Below are 19,963 nucleotides of genomic sequence, written 5' to 3'. Positions count from 1 at the left end.
CTGAGCTCAGCGGAGAGAGGGAGCTCATGCTGAAGTCATCATCGGTGAAGAGGAAGAAAAAAAAAAAAAAAAGGCGAGTTTATCCTGTGGTCAGAGAAAAGGCTGGAAGCTGCGGATCCAAAAACACATTTCCTTTTGCACATTTCCAACATTTAATTAGGTTTACAGAGGCATTCAGCCTTTATAATAGTGTCTTTTTCTGCCATGAACATATATAAATATATACATACAGAGTTAAAATCATTCATCCTGGTGTCTGAATGAACCAACAAGCGGTTTGTCTTCCTCTTTGACGCTGCTTCCGAGTGAGCGCTCTCCTTTCCCGTCTCCTGTGAAGCGCTCCTGTCTTCTGCTGCACGTTTTGCTTTTGCAGCCGTGGCGTTTAAGGCCAGTGGGAGATTTCGTTGCCGCGACGCTTTGCATCCGGTTTTTGGAGGCGAACCGTTCCTCCCAATCGATCGTACAGTATCTCTGAGTGGATGTAGGTTGTGAGCTCGTGCAAGTGTCATAATTTTTATTCCTATTTCAGACATATCATGTGGTGAGCATTTGTTTAAGTTTGGAGCAAAACCTCTCCGTTTTGCATTTTACGCTTGTCTTGTTTTGGTACTCGTCTTTTCTAGCTTTTAGCTCTGGAGGCAGAAATAATCTCACTTGTTGGGCTAAAACAAAGTGGGTGGAGCCAAAAAAAAAAAAAAAAAAGCAGTAATTTTTGATTGTTAGCTAACTGGTAAAAGTGCACCGCCAAAAAAATCTCTGAGAAATGCAGCCTTAGTCTCAAAAAAATCTGCCAGTGGGTTGAGATAATCCCACTTTCTCGTATCAAGTGTCACTTTCATGATACCAGTGGGCCGATGAAAAGAGAGAAAATGCATGAGAAGCCTGTGGGATTAGATTTGTTCCAGTGCACCACCCATCTGGGCCGCCAGAAGTCTAAAACAAGCCCCCACCCCTCCCCACCACACACACACACACACACACACACACACACACATACACGAAACACAGCGAAAAACTGGATTTGATTTGAAGACGTGAATGCTGACATGAGGTTGGCACAAGAGACTTGGCCTGACCATAAAAGGCACAAAGGGACAAATTTACCCTTCAAAACAATAATAATAATAACAACAATAAAAAAAAAGATTTAGCAAATCAGAAGCCGGTCCTTCCACTCCTCAGAGGCTTGATGTGGCCGCAGAGCCCGATGGCGGCCTAATTACACTCGCTCGGCTCGTAACCGAGGCACATAAAAGCCGAGTTCCTGCTCCTCTGGAGGGAAGAGACACGGCTGTTCGCTTGTCGAGGGTTAAACCGAACCATGTGTGTGGCAGGAGCGCCGCTTGGCTCCGCCCCCCTCCAGCCAACAGAGGCCTCCCACCAAACATCAGCCAGGCCTTCTGGCATGTTCAAGTGACATTTTTTGCCTTTATTATTCCCTGTATTACAGATCTATTAGCAAAACAGACACAAAAATACAAAGAGTTTGATATGAAAAGAGTGGAATCCTTTTGCTGAAAAAAAAACAAAAACAAAAAAAAAAAAAACGCCCAGTCAGTCCTGCAGGAACTCGACTAAAAACTGGAAAACACACCTGATGTGTCGTGATGTTTTCATGCAAACTCGTATTTTGTAAGGTGGTGTATCTTTCTAAATGATGCATTTTCAAATGCTCGTTGCTTTATTTTGTTGTAGGTATTAACTGTATTTCTCAAAATATCACATGCATGAGATCGAGAAAGTTTTTGTCGAGGATTTGCGTCTGTGTGAAGACGAGAGCGGCGACTTTATGGGCCTGGTAGAGTGGAGGCCATGCATGATGCTGGAGAAAGGAGGACTGTGGTTATATCGCGCACACACACACACACACACACACACACACACACACTCGAGATGATTTGTGAGTAATTGCTCTCACATGAGATGTAAAGCAGCCAAACTGAAACACATGGAGCTGATAGCAGCTAAACACACACACACACACACACACACACACACTGCTGAGTGCTGGAGCAGATTGGAGTTTTAGTGTTACAAGCAGAGCAGCGCTGGTAGCAGAAATAATCTCATTGGCTGAGTTTAACCTCAGTGGGCGGAGCCAAAGCACCAGTTTTTCAAAGCACAAATTGACTAAACCACTTTCTTTGTTTCCTTCCTTCATGAACACGGCGCTCACTGTCAGCTAGCGAGCTGACCTGCACTGAAAAACAATCTGCCAGTGGGATTAGATAATCCCACTAATAAAGTTTCACTTGGACTTGGAATTTTTGAGCCAAATGTCATTTTCTTCATCCTGGTGGACTGATCTGCCTTATTCTGCCTCGTTTCAACAGATTTATACTCGTTCCCAGAAAAAATCCTGAAACAAGCATTGCATTGTTTTGACAACAAGTGGGATTATCTAATCCCAGCAGGCAGAAACAAGGGAGAATGAGAAACATGCCAACTTCAGGTGCTACTTTTGTTCATTAGTAACAGAAAGTCAGTGCGGCTAATAATCTGGTCCATAATCTGCAATTAAAGGCCCCCTTGTGAAATTAGAAAGTGGCCTGGGATGATGTGGGTGTGGCCTGTTGTGCTGTGGGTGTGGCCATTGATGATATGGGCGTGGTCTGTTATGTGGTGGGCGTGGCTTGTGAGGAGAAGTTAATATGAATTTGCTCCTTAGCTCAGGACAAACCTTGCATGAAAATGCTGTGGTGGCTAATCTGCTGGGATGATCTGTGACATATTGTGGTTAGGCCCCGCCCCCCCATGCCATGCTCACTTTTGGCCACTGATGTGGAAAGTTAGGTGCTTTTTCCTTGACCCATGAGCAATCTTCCTGCGAAATATGGTGAAAATCTGAACATTTCCTATTAGGATCAAACCAATGACACTCGATTCAATAAAATTCTGGATTAAAGTTGATTATTGCTGGAAACAAACGGGATTATCTCGTCCCATGTTTACTCATACCTTCTTTGAAGAAAAACAAGATATTAACACTGAAGATGAGACTGAATGACTTGTTACGACAGAGATTTTTTTTGCAGTGTAGACGCCTGAACGTCGAAGCTGCGACTGAAACAAAGGTTCTCCTCAAAGGCCACACAGTCACACACGATCATATTTCCTGCTGGTTATTCATTCATACACGCTGATTTTGCACAAACCGGCTTGTCTGCAGGAGCGTGAGTGATTTTTGGCAACGCTGTCACTCTCCACCGTGAGTTCATTCAAAATGCGACTGTGGAAAAAAAAAAAAAAAAAGCTCCAGGCCTCAACAGACACCCTGTGTTTGGTGTCCACCGTCTTATAATTAAGGGGCATTAAGGTCTGGAAAGTCAATCAGACTGAAGTGAAGGTGGCAGTTATCGTGGCGGTGGATGTGTGTTCACTGTTATTAGCCGCCGTTTGCTAAGGGGGCTTCCAAACATGAGAGGAAACGTCAAAGTGAACACATTAGATCAGATTATATTCCATGTCCGAGAGAGTTTTCGATGTCCGATGTCACTCTTCAGCACAATCGTACAACGTTCACTGTTCAAATCTCGTTTGTCATCAGACAAGGTTCAAAACAATCTGCCAGTGGGATGAGAAAATCCCAGTAATGTGGAGGGTTGGCAGGACGCTGCAGCAGAGTGGGAGGGTAAGGGTTAGGGTTAGGGTTAGGGTTAGGGTTGTGCTGTGCAGTTTGAAAGGATGCAGACAAAGAGAGGTACCACTCTCAATCACAGTCGAAAAATAGAATTAGTTTATTGTATTCTTCATATTCAAACACATGACTTCTCGGCCCGTGTGTTCACCGGGGCCTTTATCAGATGAACCAAACAGAACGGATAAAAGAGGACAGACTATTATCTCCTCTTCCCTGGGAAATGTAGTCCTGCACCGCTCGCCAGATCTAGATTCTAGATTTGATTGTGATTGATGGGAATCAACATTTTGCTCACCGTGTGCTGCCTTCAGCCTCTGACAAAGAAAGTTTTACTCTCAAGCCTTCATAGTAAACTCATAATCCAAAGATCCCAGCTATGTCTAATCCTGTTGAAAGTATTCCATCTGTAATTTTGCAGTTTTACAATTGCAAAACGCTTTCATTTGCATTTGAAAAGCTTACGTCTCCGGTATCCAGTCGTACGCTCAAGCCTGCGTACCCAGGCGGGAAGACCAGCCTCTTCTCTGCCTCTGATTGGCTAATCCTAACCCAACCCTAACCCTTTACCTAACCTTAACCAACCCAACCAAACAAGGCTGGGATTATTAACCAATCAGAGGCAGAACAGGGTGGGTATGCAGGCGCAGCAAGTCAATTCAGTATCTTCCATGTTCATGCTTGTGAACTGGATGTAAAAATATGCATTATGGCTATTGAGTATTCCTTTACACTGAAGTATAAGTATAGTATTACACATAACAGGTTTCTTCGTGACTGTTGCCGTGTGGATGGTATTTAGAAGATGGTGCCGGCTCTTCTGGCTATTTAACGAGGTTCTCTGTGGGAAATGATGTCACCAGAAAAACAAGCCAATCAGAATCAACCTCAGTTGTTTATTTTTTTATTTTTATTTTTTTTTTTTACAACTGGACTTCATCAAAAATCAACCCATCGTGTAGAATCTTACATTTGTGTCAGCTCACAGATGCTTTAGCAGACTTGTTGGGTTGTGTTTTTGTTTGTTTGTTTGTTTGTTTGTTTGTTTTTACAGTCTACGGGGGTCCTCAGCCATTGTTAATGCCAGAGTGGAGGGCGGGGCCACCAATACTCCCAGCCAATCAGCAGCCACCGGCTCATCAGTTGTAGATTCTAGGTCAAAGAAGAGGCACAGAAACTAAATTATTCAAAGTATTTCCTCAGTGTTTTCTGTCATTTAAATGTCACAGTGGTCTTTTTAGACAATACAGCAAACAAACACTGAAAATAAGCCCCTCCCCCCTTTAAATGAGAGCACCTTTGCAGCCTGTTGGCTTTGAAAGGTGATTGTTGTTTTTTCCTAATCCTGGATGTATGCCACACTGGACTCAAGCTCTGTGGTTACTGTCAGTTTAAAGGTAATGGAGGTAAAAGTGATTTGTTTCTGAGGACAGAGGCTCAGGCTTTAAGAGGAGGCCGGTCCCGTCGCTCCTCGTGGTTTCAGAGTCCGTCCCTCTCGCCGGACGAAGCCCTCCAAACTTGTCATTTGCTATTTTTATGATCTGCTGCTTCACGTTCTGCTCCATTACCACCGACCACATGACACACACTCCTAAGTGTGTGTGTATGTGTATGTTTTTTTATGTGTGCTGGTTTGCAAGCGTGCATTCGTAAGTCTGAGCTTGTGTATGCACCGCTGTGTGTGAGTGTGGGGGGTCTTGAAAGTGTGTACTCATGTATCTGATGCAATTAACTGACTGACTCATGTAATTTTATGCGGGTGTGTGTGTGTGTGTATGTTTTTGCTTGCAAGTGTGTGTTCAATTAACTGTACATGTGGGGTTTTTTCAGTTTGTTTGCATGGACTTATTCAGCTATTTATGTGAGTTTGATCATGTATACATGTGCATGAGTGTGTGTGTATTTATGTTTGCTTGCAAGTGTGTATTCACTTAAATGAGTAAATGAATGAGTGGGTGAATGTGTGTGTGTGTGTGTGTGTGTGTGTGTTTCTCCAGGCTGGTGGGTTCCCAAGGAAGTGTACGAGTGTTTCTGTCAGTTTGTATATTTGCATGTATTTATGTAATTCTATACGTGGGCTTATGTGTGTGTGTGTGTGTGTGTGTGTGTGTGCAGTCAGTGTGAGGCTTTCCCAGACTTTTGCAGAAGTCAATACAGCAGGCTAATCAGTTCCCAGGAGCCCCGGTCTTCACTCTGTGTGTCCAATCATTCGAATCCAAACAGCCTTTGTCGGTGAACCCGTGTTGATTGGTTCTCCACAAAGGCTTTGCGACTTGATTGGTCCGTGCCACATGCTGGCAGAGGTTCAAGGTCAATTTGCACTAGTATGCAGACTTCCTCCTGGCTCTCGTTCCCAGACAGCCTTTCCCACTAAGTGCTAGTGCGCTGCATTGTTTCTATTGTGTTGTCAGTCACTGTCATGGCAGGAGACCGTGTTGAACACTTCCACGAGACACATCCTCCAGTTATTTTTGCAAACCTCGCGAAGAACGGCCCGCGAGGTTCGTCCTGAAACAGCTGCGAGCGAGTTAGGAGGCAGGGAAATGTGTAAATCTCACCCTCCAGAGGTGATTTATGACCTGCTCCGTCTGCACCGCTGAAAAAAAAAAAAAATCTCCACATCAGCAAGTCATTTTGTCTCGTCTTCAGGCTTCAAAAAATGTTTTTCTTCAGCCACTGCGATGAGATAATCCCACTTGTTTGCCATGCGGTTTTGCTTGATTCAGGATTTTTTTTTCTTTTTTTTTCTGGGAACAAGGACAAATCTGTTGAAGCAAGGCATAATTCAACACAATTCTGGATTCACATTGAAGATTTGAATACTGAGAATGAGGAGGAGATTTTTTACCCTCCAGCTTCAGACAAATTAGTAGTCTGACAGAAAGGCTCATTTGAGAGGAAAACCCCCCATAAGTAGGTTTGGGATGAGTGAACATAGTCATTTCGCTGCCAAGTCGCCCCGTCAGACTGCAGCCTCCGCGGCGTCTTAATTTCAAAATGAACCTCCTGCACTGCAAAAATATCCATCTTAATAAGTCACTCCAGTCTCATCTTCAGCGTGCAACTGTTGTTTTTTCTTCCGACAAGGTGAAAAATCTGCCAGGAGGAGAGATCATTTTTCTTGATCCCAGTGGGCTGATGGGTCTTATTCTGCCTTGTGTCAACACATTTATACTTGTCCCCAGAAAAAAAAAAAAAAAAAAAAATACTGAAACAAATGAAACTGCACACAGAACAAGTGGGATGATCTCATGATTTATTCTTTCCTTCACTGAAAGAAAAATAAGATTTTAACTCTGTGTATAAGATTAAATTACCATTTTTTTTTGCAGTGTGCATCTGTTTCTGTCACCTTGGTTCCCATTGGCCGAGAAACATCCAGACAATTTCAAAACACACAAATGGTAATCAGGTTACGTGAGACGGTTACTCACTTTTAACCCCGGCCATAAAAAGCAGTTCCCTCTAAGTGTTAATTATTAACCCGCTGAATTAGCCGACCTGCGCTTATCTCTCGTGCCGAAGGCAAAGCAAAACAAAAGCCCTGATAGTGCCGCCTGCACGTCATTACCATCAGTCACTTCAGCAACAATGGAACAACATCAATGGATACAGTAAAATATCAGGTACAAAGAGGCGATAATGGCGTCTGTGTTTGTTTCATCTGTTAAGAACATCTGCTCATCAGGTTAAAGTAGCCCCGGCTGAATGAGCAAGGTTGTCCATTGTTTCCTTTTTGTTTTCCCTTTACAACAGACTCTAATTACAAGTCCGTCTTGCATAATAAGTGACTGCTGTATTCATGAGCATCACTGTTGGGGGATTTGTGATGTTATGTTTGACAACGAGCCGATGTCTTCGGAGCGGCTCTTCCAAAAGGAACGGAGCCAAAAGAGCCGGTTCCTGTCGAAAAAGAGCCATAATTCCCATCGCTATGGGCGGAGGCACAGCAAGTGCTTAATCCCCCGAGGAGAGAATCTTTCGGGGAATGAAGACATGAAGCTTCACGTGGGACTTTACAAGGTTTCAAGGACCCGAGGGTCATCAAAGTCCCACAGCTCATAAACGATCGCGGAAGCTTTCCGATCCAAAGAACAAGAAACACTGAGCGCACCTGTATTTGAACTTTCAAGATCAAAAACAGGTGCAGAGGCTGTGTCCCTCCCTCACAACATCACGTAAGTGGAGCGTGACCGGCCTCTTCTTCTCACGCCTACAGTCGCGCTTCACTTTTGTTCCCATCTGCACTTTCAAAAGCAGCAGTTCTGCCTGCGGTTAAGGCAACCTTCTCCACTTAGTCTTCCTCTCTCTCCCTGTGTGTCTCCGTCTCTCCTCTTGGCCTCATGTTCGAGCGAGACAACATGATGAGGATGTGGGCTTGTACAAACAAGGAGGAGGTAATCTGTTCCACCCGGTTGACCGTGGGGAACCGGTTATTTTGCTTGGAAGTTTTGCCCACGAGGACGGAGGGAGTGAAGACGTGGGATAGTTGCACTGCCGTCCATTCCTGAAGGCCTGATGCTCCACTGCACAGCCACAATCACATTAATCCCAACGTATGATTATAGGTATTTGTCTCGGTGACGCTGGTGGACAGACAGATGGAGATACATGAGGAGAAGATGGTAAAGGAGGACCAGTTCTAATCTCAAGGCTGATTTATTCCAGGTCGCTCGATGCATTTGACAGATGTCTTTGGACAAAATTACACTGTCGCACAATAATCGCATTTATTCTTTGTTCAAGATCTACGCTAGGAAGTTGGATTTGGAGGAAAAAAGGATATGAAACTTGTGGCTGTGCAATTTCTTCCATTTGTCTCTGAATTCCAGTGCAATGATTGACGATTGGCGATCTCTGGCCAAGAGTTGGCTGCCATCACTCCATCTTTGTACCATTTAAATCATATTTTTTCACTTTCCTCCTCTTTCCTTCGTCTTTCCTCTATTTCCTCCATGTTTGTCGCTGGCTGTTAGGGAAATGCCAAGCTTCACCTGCATGATGGTTCAATGGAAGGTCAATGAAGCAGCATCAAATGCCCTTTTTTCATGTTTGTTGGAAAAAAAAAAACACAGTGCATCAAAGTATGCATTAGGTGCCTTTCACTCTAAAGGTTCACTTTGTTGAACCAGAGATTGCTGACTAAGGGGAACCTAAATTTAACATGTTTAGCCGGGCATTCAGCGACAGACAACACAGTGCATGCTGGCATGTTGAAGGACAACACGACCTCTTGGTTGGTGTTTTCCTTTGTGCCGTCTGCAACTACAAAGAACTGAACAGGCAAATCATTTATGTTGCGCAGCTTTGACGTTGCTTCTCATCACATCAGACTGCTCTGATGGGATAACATAGTCAGCCAGAAGGCTCTAATTAATGGAATTGCTCAAAAATAAACAGAAGAATCAATCAAATCAGTCCAGAGCCTTGGCATACAGACGTTTATTGCTCTAATTTGTCAAGTAAAAGTTCGCCTTGTATTGGCTGGAATAGATTTCTCCTTCCTTTTGCACTTGTCAGGTGAAACTGTTGTTCCTGAAACAAAATCACTCTGGTAGGGAAACAAGGAGGCGTGAAAATCTGATGATTTGTTGGTGGCTGATGACAAGTTTTCTCAGCCAAAAAGCTTCAACACAACGACTGAGTTTCCGCTTTATAGGGAATCAATTAAACGTGAATTAATCAAATTGTTGCGTAGTGCATGCATACTGTAGTACAACAGAGCCTCAGGGCCTGTGTGAGAAAGAAATCCATCATACAAAATAACAGTCTTCTTCAGCCGCTGACAACCACTAGACAAAATTTCATCTTGAGCTTTTTCTTGAACTCTTCTCTTCACAAAAGCAGCAGCTCTGCAACTCGCCTGAAGCCTAAACACAGACACCAGCTAATCCTGCCAGTTGTTTGGGAGAAAACATACCAGCAGTTGTGTTGAGTCACAGTTTTACTGCTACAAAAAAAAAGAAAAAAAAAAAGAAGAAGAAGTAGAAGAAGAACCCACACAGTCTTTCCCATTGAGAGCCGGTCAGCCTGACAGAGAGGATCGCTGTGGTCGAACACAAGACCCTGTTTGTTACTGGGGAGGAAGTGGAATCTCTCAGCGAGACAGCTGCTCATTCCCAACGCTGACGGCGTACGAACGCTCCCAGCACCACGGATCCTCGTTTCCCAGCCCGGGGCGTCCCGTAGAGAGAGCATTAGCCACACATGTCGAGCACCAGAAAGGTTACGGAGAGAAAATACAAGCAGGAGACGGGTCAGCGCCTCGGTTGTGCTGCGAGAGCTCTGAGGGCGGGAGGTTTTGTGTCGGTGTTTTGGTTCTGACCGCGAGGAGTGTCAGGATTGAGTTAAGGTTCAGAGAGGAGCGTCTCCCCAGACAATTAGCACATGTGGCTGACATCTTGACTGAGGCCAGCCTGAGTGGGAGGTGGCGGCCCGGCAGATCTTCACACTCTATCCCTGACGGATTTGAAGAGATATGTGCTATATTCACAGATAAACCCAGAAGACCACAAACATTTTTGCAGCATGACGCCGTAGCACATTAGAATCCACTTTAAAACGGCTTTAAAAGAAAGTTTTGAACTGATATCATTAAGATATTCAGCTCCAGTTCTCACAAAACGTTCAGGAAGCAGCTGTGGGTGACTTGGACAGCTGGGAGTTCAAACATGGTGCAGGTTTTATTATTTTATTCAGCATCTAAATTTGCACAGAAAAGTGACATCTGCTCTTACAAAATGACTATCACTGAAGTTATTGGCAGTCCTAGGACATTTTCTTACATATTACAGTCATTTATTTATGTAGAATTTGTCTGTGTGTTACAAAGTGCTTTACAAAGACACAAATGTGAAAATACAGTAAGAACTATTAAAAGGTGATCAAATACACCAAAAATGCATAAAACAGATGGACTGAAACAAGGAAAAAGCAGAGCGAATATAAATATAGGACTCACTAAAAACTAGAGGATAAAAGTGGAATAATCAAACCAGGTCAAATCATGAAAACGTGAGTAAAAGTGACCCTTAGTGATAGATGTAACAGTGAATTTGCAGATATGTAGCAGTATTAAGTCATCAAATTAAACATCGAATCATCTTGTGTGAATGAAATCCCTTCATGTTGGCCCCCCCAAAAGGCTTCCCTCTCGGTTTAATTATGTCGGCCGCTCTCAGAGCTGCTCCTCTGAGGTCCGAGGCCGCCGACCCGGGACTCCTCCGCCCCGTGAGACAGTTTACTCAGGTTGAACTGCCCAGGAATGAGAGGCACATTTAAGCCCTGTTGGTGCAACAGCTGGGCCTTGATCCGCCCCGTCCCGGTCAGGACCGCTCATGTGTTGACATTAACTCGGCCAAGACCCAGTTTTCTATCTCACCGCTGCTACTGTGGATGAAACCCTGCAAAAGCAAAAGCAAAAGCAGGTCATATTCAGTGTAAAATCTTATTTTTCTTCAAAGAAGGTCAAAAATCTGCCAGTGGGATGAGATAATCCCACTTATTTCCAAAACTAATAAATTTGTTTGCCAGAATAGAATCAACTGTCATTTTCTTGATCCCAGTAGCTGATCCGCCCTGTTTTAACAGATTTATACCTCCCAGAAAAAATCCTGAAAACAAGTGAAAGTGCATGGAAGAAACCTAACTGTTTAACACTGTTTAACTGTTTTTATTTTGCAGAGTACACAGACTTTCTCATGTTGAGTGGTTTTGATGAACGGGAAAGGTTTCTGGAGGAAGTCGGGGATTATCCAGATTTTCTCTGCAAACAGGGGAATGTGATTCCCAGCTTCTTTTACACGTTTATTTATTAGATCAGCTGTTTTGCAGCCAGACTGCTGTGCAAACTGGGCTGCTGACCCGTCGCAAGAGAAAAAAAAAACACACACACACACAAACAAACCAGGAAGGAATACCGCCTTCAAGGTTTTCAGGAAGCCTTCAGACTTAGCTGTACAAGGTCATGGAAAAGCCAGTTCTCCTGTAAATCCCTCTGTGTAACTTTCAAAAATCACATTCCTTCTCAACGCTTTTCACAGATGTGGTTCTCATCCGTCAACAGCTCTGCGTTCGCTGATCCATTCTTGTTTTCCTTTTTTTTTTTTTTTTTTTTTTTTCCTGTACCCAAGTACAAATGAGCGATCTTTGATGTCAGATTTCAGGCAATCAGCGGTGATGAATGAGGACAGAGGAGAGGCAGAGCAGGCGATTCAAAGGCCTCTGGCACCGAGCCACAGTTTTGAAATGGAGCGAGGGAAGGAAAGAAGAAGGGAGGGAGGGAGGGAGGGAGCGAGGGGAGGAAGAGCGGGGTGAAGGGAGGAGGGGGAAGGAGGGACAATAAGATAGTGTACCACTGTCAGATGCTTCTTTTCTCTTTCCTCAGCAGTCGGCGAGGGCGGGCGGCACACGCTGCTACAAAGCACACAGAGCCGGGGGGGTTAATGCGCTTTAATGGTGAGACGCCGAGGCCTGGTCTTTGCCTCTGAAAGAGCTGAGAAAGTGTGCCGACGGCCTCTTCTTTTACTCCTGAAGAGGCCGAGGAGCCCCCACCGCCGCCGCCGCCACCTGATCCCCCTCTTCCAAACCCGATACAAGCGTCAAATTATTCTGGCAGGGCTGTGCACATCAGGAATGCCCATATGGTCGTGGCTGGTAAACAGCACACGCCTTCCCTTTGTGGGCATCACAATGAAACATCCTCCTTTGTGATGTCACGACCGACTGTTTGGTTTCCTCTGTAGCGTCACGAGAGCCGCTCGCACGTCACAGTGAAAGCTGGACTGTGTGTTTGTCAGATCTGTTTGAGGTAATAATGGGCCACGTTTTCATATAAATAAATGTCTGTCGTTTGTGGGGGAAAAAAATCTGAAGTGATGCGTTTGATGTTTCCAGTTTGTTCGGAATAAACAGAAGAAGAAGAACTGGGTGGTTAGGCTTGAGTGAAACATTCAAAGCCGAGATGTTGTTTTATGGCTGCAGCATCAAATAGAAAACATCCACATTTCTCGTGGATCGTTTTTTTTACAGATTTCCCTGGAATGCATCAGGGTGTGTTGGGGATCTTTGGAAACCTCGGGATCTCCGCTAGAATTTAAAATAAAGTTCTGTGGGCAGCGAGCATGTGAAGGCACCACGGCTCAAGCTCCATCAACAAGGGAATCAAAGTCCCGCCCACGCTTTATGATTGACAGGCGATCTCTGGGAAGTGCGGTGCAGAAACGCCGCACAGACGAGCAGTAAGCAACAAGATGGAGGCTAAATAGAGACAACAAAAATCCCAAACATCGCTCGTTTACGTGTATATTTTTGTTTCCACATTTTTGTTTGCAGCATCATGTTTATCCTTTATAACTTTTTCTAAGCCGATCAACAAGGAAAAGAGCAGAAATCGAAGAATCATGACTCAAACTGTGTATGACGAAGCCGGCGAGGTCTGAGAAGTTAGTCTTGGTGGATGTGAATGGCGGGGAAGAAAGCTGTGGGAGATTTCTGGGATCAAACGATGAGTTCCTCTCTGGGTTTCCTCTGTGCGTCAGATTTATCTCTCCCCAGGAGAGCGCAGGACCTTTTGAAACGTGTGGCTTCCCTCTGCAGAGAGGACGGCCGAGGCTTTAGAACAACACACAGCCCCCCATTGATCTACTGCTGACACTGCAGACCTGAGACTTAGGTTGAGTGTGTGTGTGTGTGTTTCTGTGTGTCTCCAAACCCCCTTTTCCCAGCCAAATGCCTTTCCCCTGGCCGGACTGGGGCGACTGTGCCAGAATTAGGGCATGTGGGTCAAAGGTCGTTGGTATGCCTTGACTGACTGCAGACAATCCGCGCCGCAAAAATGCAGCGTTTGTTTTCCCGTTAGCATTAGCCAGTCACGCTAATGAACGCCGAAACATGTGGCTATGCGTTTAAGAGGGACCCACATTCGAGGGGCCCCCCGGCTATTTTGGCTTGGCAGGATTTCAAAAAGAGGGGCTTAGCATTAGCAGAGTTCACAGCACACTGTACACGAGACATAACACGGGTCTTGAATCTACATCTACAATACACCAAAAAAATCTTTAAAAGTGAAGGTGATGAAAGGTGAAGGTTGAATCTGTGCAGGGCTCGGATAACTTTCAAAAACGAAAGATGATAAGCGACAACTGTTAGCCTTTTTCTGGCGCTGTACCCAAAGCATAAATACTTAAGACGTCATTCCTAAATTTCCCAAATTTTGCACGAGCTCTTCACAGAGAGCACCGAGTTGGGGAAACACTCGCAGCCCAGTAACTGTGATTAAATATCCAGCTGTTAGCCTGGGGAAACGCTGAAGCGACCAAAAGCAGTAAATGGGGCAGGTCTTGCTCTGAGGCTGCTTTACTTTCCTCTCAGCCACGGTCACTAAACTAAGCCTCAATAAACATGCAGCTTTACTGGCCTCCTGCGTGTGCTGAGGCCCGCGCACAGGTAGCAACCCCCCCCCCCCAAAACCCAACACCACAGTCCTGTTCCTGCAAGCTGCACAGCTGTGACCCGCCGGCTGGAGAGAGGTCGACCGTGACGATGCCTGAGGGAAGCTGAGGGGGGAATGCATGTGAGAAGTAATCAGCTGCAGCAAAGTGTTTGAATTAAGTCCCTGAACTCTGATTTTCCTTTAAATTTCCCCTTAAGTTGCCTCAAAGTTCTTTTTTTTTTTTTTTTTTTTTTATTTCTACACATTCAAAGCCAAGATGCCAGTTTTATGGCTGCAGCATCACATCAAATAGAAGAAATCTCCATGTCTTGTGTTTCCCTGCAATTCAGCAGCTCATGTTTGGGATCTTTGGAAACAGTAGGATCTCCACTAGAATTTAAAGTAAAGTTCTTTGGTTCTGAACAAAGCTCAGCCACACTGAGTGCCCTTTGTAATGACGACACCACTGATTGAACCGGCAGGGTTAAAGAGGTTTAACAATGAGTTTAATCTTTCAAGGTGTGCATTAGAAGTGTCTCCAAAAAAGCATTGAAAACTTATTATATTTCCTTGATTTTCACACTAAAATCAAGTGCTAAAAGAGGCCATTTCTGCACTGATATCAAACATTGCTCAGTGTTATTAAGTTCATGGCAGATCTTCAGGTAACTTCTAGTTGAAGACTCAGAGACCTGGTTGCAGTGCGTTCATACGGTAAACTGGTCTGGTCTCCTGGGAGGCCAAAACTAATGTCAACATTATCTCGGAAAAACCTGGAAAAACCCGGGTTTGAAGCACATGTTGTTTTCCTTTGCAATTTTTTCAACCCTTGATGTCCGACTGTTGTTCTGGATTGGTGTTCTTCAATGGTGAATTATCATCAGGGGCTGTTGTTGAATATGTGTCGTGTTTTTCTGCCTGCAGGGTGCGCGGGTCTGGCTACGGGAGGATGAGCAGTACCTTCCCAGCACCGTGTCCTCTTGCTCTGGAGGTGTGGTCGTGTTTGCCACAGACTACGGCCAGGTAAGAACCACTAAACACTGTATTCATTATGTCCAAAATGAAAAAAAATATCCCACAGATGGTGCTTTGCTTGAGACTCTCTGAGGCCACATTTAGGCTGAAGATTGAAGCCCACTGGAACTTTCTCTAACCCATTCTGCTCCCTGCTATTTTTTTTTACTGTCTTAATAAAGAAGAAAAACACCAAGGGAAGTGGACTGCCCGCTCTCCTTACACCACAGATCCTCGTCTTTCCCAGCGTCTTATGGGGTTGACAGATTTTTTTGTGAACCTCCAAGAGAGCAGGGGCTTAAAGAGGGTCTATTCATAATTTGGGATCAGCTCGAGATAGGGGCAAATCCCCTAAACCCCATATGGTTCCACATTACCCCTTTGATCCTCGTGTTGTCAAAATAAGGGATATGGAAGAGGTGGAAGGGCATATGGAGTAGGGGTCAAGAGTAGGTTTTACATGCATTTTGGCTCAGCTTGGTTTGATTTTTGAGAGTTAAGATTTTTAAGCAAAATGTTGATGAAATTAAGAAACTTTCTTTGAAAACGAACCCAAGAGGTAGACTGTGCTGCAAATGCCCTAAGAATGCCGTTTGAAGGGTTTTATTCTCAGATATCTGTGGCTTTTGAAGCTTTTCTTTGACATCAAACGTTCGAGTGATCACGAGCGCCACAGAGGAGGCTACCAGCATCAAGTCGTGTCAACACGCACACCTCAGAGAGGTTATATGGCGGTGACAATGACGGATCTCCCCTGTAGAAACCCAGAGGTGTGACCACGGCTCTTCAGTCAGCTGATTTACCGCTCCTTAATCATGATTGCTCTCAAACGTTTTCATGTCGAGGAGCCCCAAAGTCCTAAGAAGTCCCCTTTGAGGTTTCTGGTTTTAGGAGAAGAGATCAGAGACACAAGAGAAGAGCTATAAGTTACAATCAAAGCTTATGTATTTACCTGTTGTTCTGACTCCCTGAAAATCTTATAAACGTTAGAGACTGTCTCCCACCAAAAAACAACCCCATAGGTTGTTTGTACAAGCAGCTTATTTCGTCTTGTAATTAAGTTTAAAGTTAAGCGACCTCTACTGGTTGTATAAATAACAGTAGTGTGCTGTGTTGGGAAGTGAAGTGACGTTTCGTAGTTAAACGAGACACAAAATCCTCATTGGGAGCTGGCTGAGGTGGTGGATCGATCACAACAACACAGGACATTCAATCAAGCGACTGGAGTTCAATTCTTGCATGAAGCGAGTCCTCAGTTTGTTTGCAAGTGTTTTGTTAAGCCAAGTATTTTTGGTGCCTAAACTTAACCAAACTGACCATTTTACTCCCTACTGGTGGCATATCTCCTGCTGCCAAATTAGCACAATTTAGGAAACGCTCCCGTGGGTCGTATTAGAGTGTAAGAACAAATGACCCGTGTGGTCGGATGAGGGGTTGTTGAGCCCCTCTGAAGCCCCCATCATGGACCTACAGTGGTCTCTGGACCCCGTCTGAACAGGGCTGCTTTAAAGGCACAAGAAAAACTTGGACGTGACTTTGCTTTGAGGAATGATTTGAGATGATTTGGCACTTTGAGTTATTGTTGAATTCACACTGAGCTGACTTAAGGGTTGGCGTACAAATCCATTCAGGAAATCAATAAAGATGGAGAAGTCAGTGTCGTCAGCAAAGTGGGTGTACCCGTACTCACTCTGTCAGTGCTTGAACTGACTGTAATTATGTCTTGTCAACCTGTTGTGAAGGTGAGCCGATGACGTGAACTTCACCATGACTTACTCTGTCAGGTAGAGTTAGATCTCCCCGGCTTGTTTTTACTAATCACGTAGTCGCGCTATTGTTCTTTTCAACAGCTGGTAATGCTCAGTAAGCGGCTTCCAGAAGCTAGCAGGGAGCTGATAGCATGGAGACGAAGGGATATGCTGTTATTTATTTAATGATACCTGACAGACGCTCCAGTGAAGCTCACAGTGCAGAGCAGTTGGTCAGCCAAAGATATCCAGGTACTCGAGGACAGCCCTAAGATTATAAGCCCTCGACCAGATTATACATTTTCGTTAATGTACCAGATACTTGGGCATTTTGGACGTTATTGTTCTTTTTATGTTGACAGAACACACAGCTTATGTTCTTCATGCCAGCAGTAATGCCAAATTTGTCGATGAACTCTTTTTGTGTTGAAAAAAAAAATTGAGGGAACAGGGGGCTATTTTTTTTTTTTTTTTGAAAATGTCTCATTGGTGGAACACAGGATGTGGGAACAAGGTAGAACAAAATTTAGGCTTTAAAACCAAGTCCTGGAGCTGAATAAATTTGCAGCAGCACATTCCTGATTCCTTTAATCCTGATCAAATGAAAGTTGAAAAATGTGTGTAGCCCTGCCCTGTTTTTTCTTGAAACGGGAATATTTTCAGGTAAATTCTGCGAGTCCATAGCATAAACCAGCATGTCAGCTACACTCCAAATCATTAAGAAGCAGACACACTGTTAGAGCCATTTCTCCTGTTGATTGCTATATTCTCACAACTGTCTAATTTATGGAGGTGATGTAAACCTTTTCTTTTGACCCATGAGCTGATGTCAAATTAATAATCTGAGCAGTTATTGTGGATGTTATGTGATGAATCAGATGATGATCAGCTGTGATAGAGGGAAGAGATAGGTGGAGTGGGGCATCGGTACAGTCTTTTGCCTCACGTTACACCTGGAAATGTTTTGTTAATTTTGTTTAAAGTGAGAATAAATCAGCCAAGTGAAGGCAACAAGTAAAGGCAACAATGATTTAATGTGTTCAACAGTTTAACAGTTTAAAAAGAAGAACAAGCTGGGTAAAATTCCAGTTTCCCCTGCATGTCCCACTCCAGCAGCTTTCCCCAACACGAGGCAGCGTTGCTGTCAGGTGGGACTGGGAGCAGCACAGGGTCACCGTCACAGGACAGCTTGTAAATGTGAGGGCTGAGAGATTTAGGGTCATGTTGAGCCGGGGTATTGTCCCAAAGATTTACTGGCAGATTAAGGCATTCTTATCTCCTCCCTCCTACTCACTCAGGCTCTCTTAAACCTGCTGGACACTGGAAACTGAGGACCCTCCATAGTGGGAAGGACATGAAATCTGAACCATGCGATCTTGGCTTGTGGTGCTGTTTTCTCGCTGAATGCTGTTGAACTGTGCCTGGTTTGGGTGTTGTTGTGTCTCCTTATGCCAAAAAGAAAAAAAAAAAAAACCATCCCTTCAGCTCTAATAAAGTTCTCATCCTGTCTCATTTCCAGGAAAAAAATCCTTGTGTTGAAATTTAAATTTGATTCTTCATATTCTCAGCTGCTGCTGTCAGATTCTGTCAGCTGCAGAGGCGTCTCACCCGGCCGCTGTAAATTACTCTAACAACATTAATCGCCGCACATCGAGTGCAGAGAAACGACACGTCGCTGCCCTTCTTGTGAATTAGTCCAGATGGAACGGAAGGTTTTAATTTGGCCAGCTCAGCCGGGAGAAATGAAAGCAGCGTCTCGTTGTCACCAGCAATCTGTTGAAGAGCTTAATGTGCCTTAGCCAGTCAAAGTCATTTTCTCTGTGCGCTGCTAAACTCGGCGTGATGAGCGTCTGTGGAAACGGTTTCCTCGTCTGCCACGAGCGTGCGGCTCTCCTCCCCATCCCGTCACTGCAGCAGACAGACGAGGATCGACAGACCGTCCTGCCGCTGAGAAGTCACAGGCGCTCAACTCCTACCTGCTCGTCATAACATCACCCAAAAACAGATGTCAGAGATCTGGCTCGGGGGCCAAATCCGACCCGCGAGCTCGTCTCATCAGGCCCCAAAGATGTGCTGGAGGGAAAGGGAGAAAAAAACATTTTTAAATCACAATACAGTGGTCCCTCGTTTATCGCGGGGGTTACGTTCTAAAAATAACCCGCAATAGGCGAAATCCACGAAGTAGTCAGCTTTATTTTTTACAATTATTCTAGATGTTTTAAGGCTGTAAAACCCCTCACTACACACTTTATACACTTTTCTCAGACAGGCATTGACATTTTCTCACTTTTCTCTCTTGTTTAAACTCTCAAAGTTCAAACCTTCGTAGAAAAATAAGTCCAGTATTATAGAATGAAACCAAAGATCAAAACCTCCTGGCATGGAGGAGGTTGATTGACAATGGTCTACAGTCCCTTAGCCAATCAGGACGCAGAACACAATGCGCTGTAAAAAAAAAAAAAAAAAAAAAAAAAAAAAAAAAGCATGCAAAATTGCACTAAAAAAAATCCGCGAAACTGCGAGGCCGCGAAAGGTGAACCGCGTTATAGCGAGGGACAACTGTATTATGTTTTAAAAATTGAAATATTTGCAATTTCAAATTATTATCACTGCGATGGACTGGCGACCTGTCCGGGGTGTTTCCTTGCCTTCGCCCTATGTGCGCTGGGATAGGCTCCAGCACCCCCCGCGACCCTAGTGAGGATAAGCGGTTTAGAAGATGAATGAATGAATGAATGAATGAATGAATGAATTATTATCAACTATGTCTAATAAGAGAGCAATTACTATTATTAACGGCTCATTGGGTTTGATATGTTATGCTGATTTTTTGGCATTCATCACACTGCGATAGGAGCACACATGATCAGACTCCGCAACAGAAAAGTATTCAAACAGATATTACCTCATGCACATATTATGAAAACAATACAAAAATGACACCGCAGCGCTTTGTGAATATTGCTGAGGAGTGCAGGCCTGTATGTACAAAATCACCCGTCATACATTAATCATTACTGTTTTGGGTTGGCAGAGATGCAAAGTTGTGTCTTCTGTGCATGTAGAAGTATTTTCATTAAATTCAGGTGAGTGACAAGAATACAGCAGAAAGAAAAATATCCATCCCGCGCC

General features: G+C 44.3%; 1 protein-coding gene across 1 annotated transcript in view; it reads left to right on the top strand.

Moving 5' to 3' along the window:
* myo10 (myosin X) overlaps positions 1 to 19,963 on the top strand; it is a 178,410-nt gene that overhangs the window by 33,324 nt on the left and 125,123 nt on the right. Inside the window, exon 2 of the mRNA XM_030073697.1 lies at positions 14,994 to 15,092. Within this exon, the coding sequence (XP_029929557.1) occupies positions 14,994 to 15,092 (99 nt within the window). The remainder of the gene's footprint in view (positions 1 to 14,993; positions 15,093 to 19,963) is intronic.

Source organism: Myripristis murdjan, chromosome 17 (genome assembly GCF_902150065.1).
Source record: "Myripristis murdjan chromosome 17, fMyrMur1.1, whole genome shotgun sequence".
In the NCBI taxonomy this organism is placed as follows: Eukaryota; Metazoa; Chordata; class Actinopteri; order Holocentriformes; family Holocentridae; genus Myripristis; species Myripristis murdjan.
This window is presented reverse-complemented; position numbering and strand designations above follow the sequence as displayed.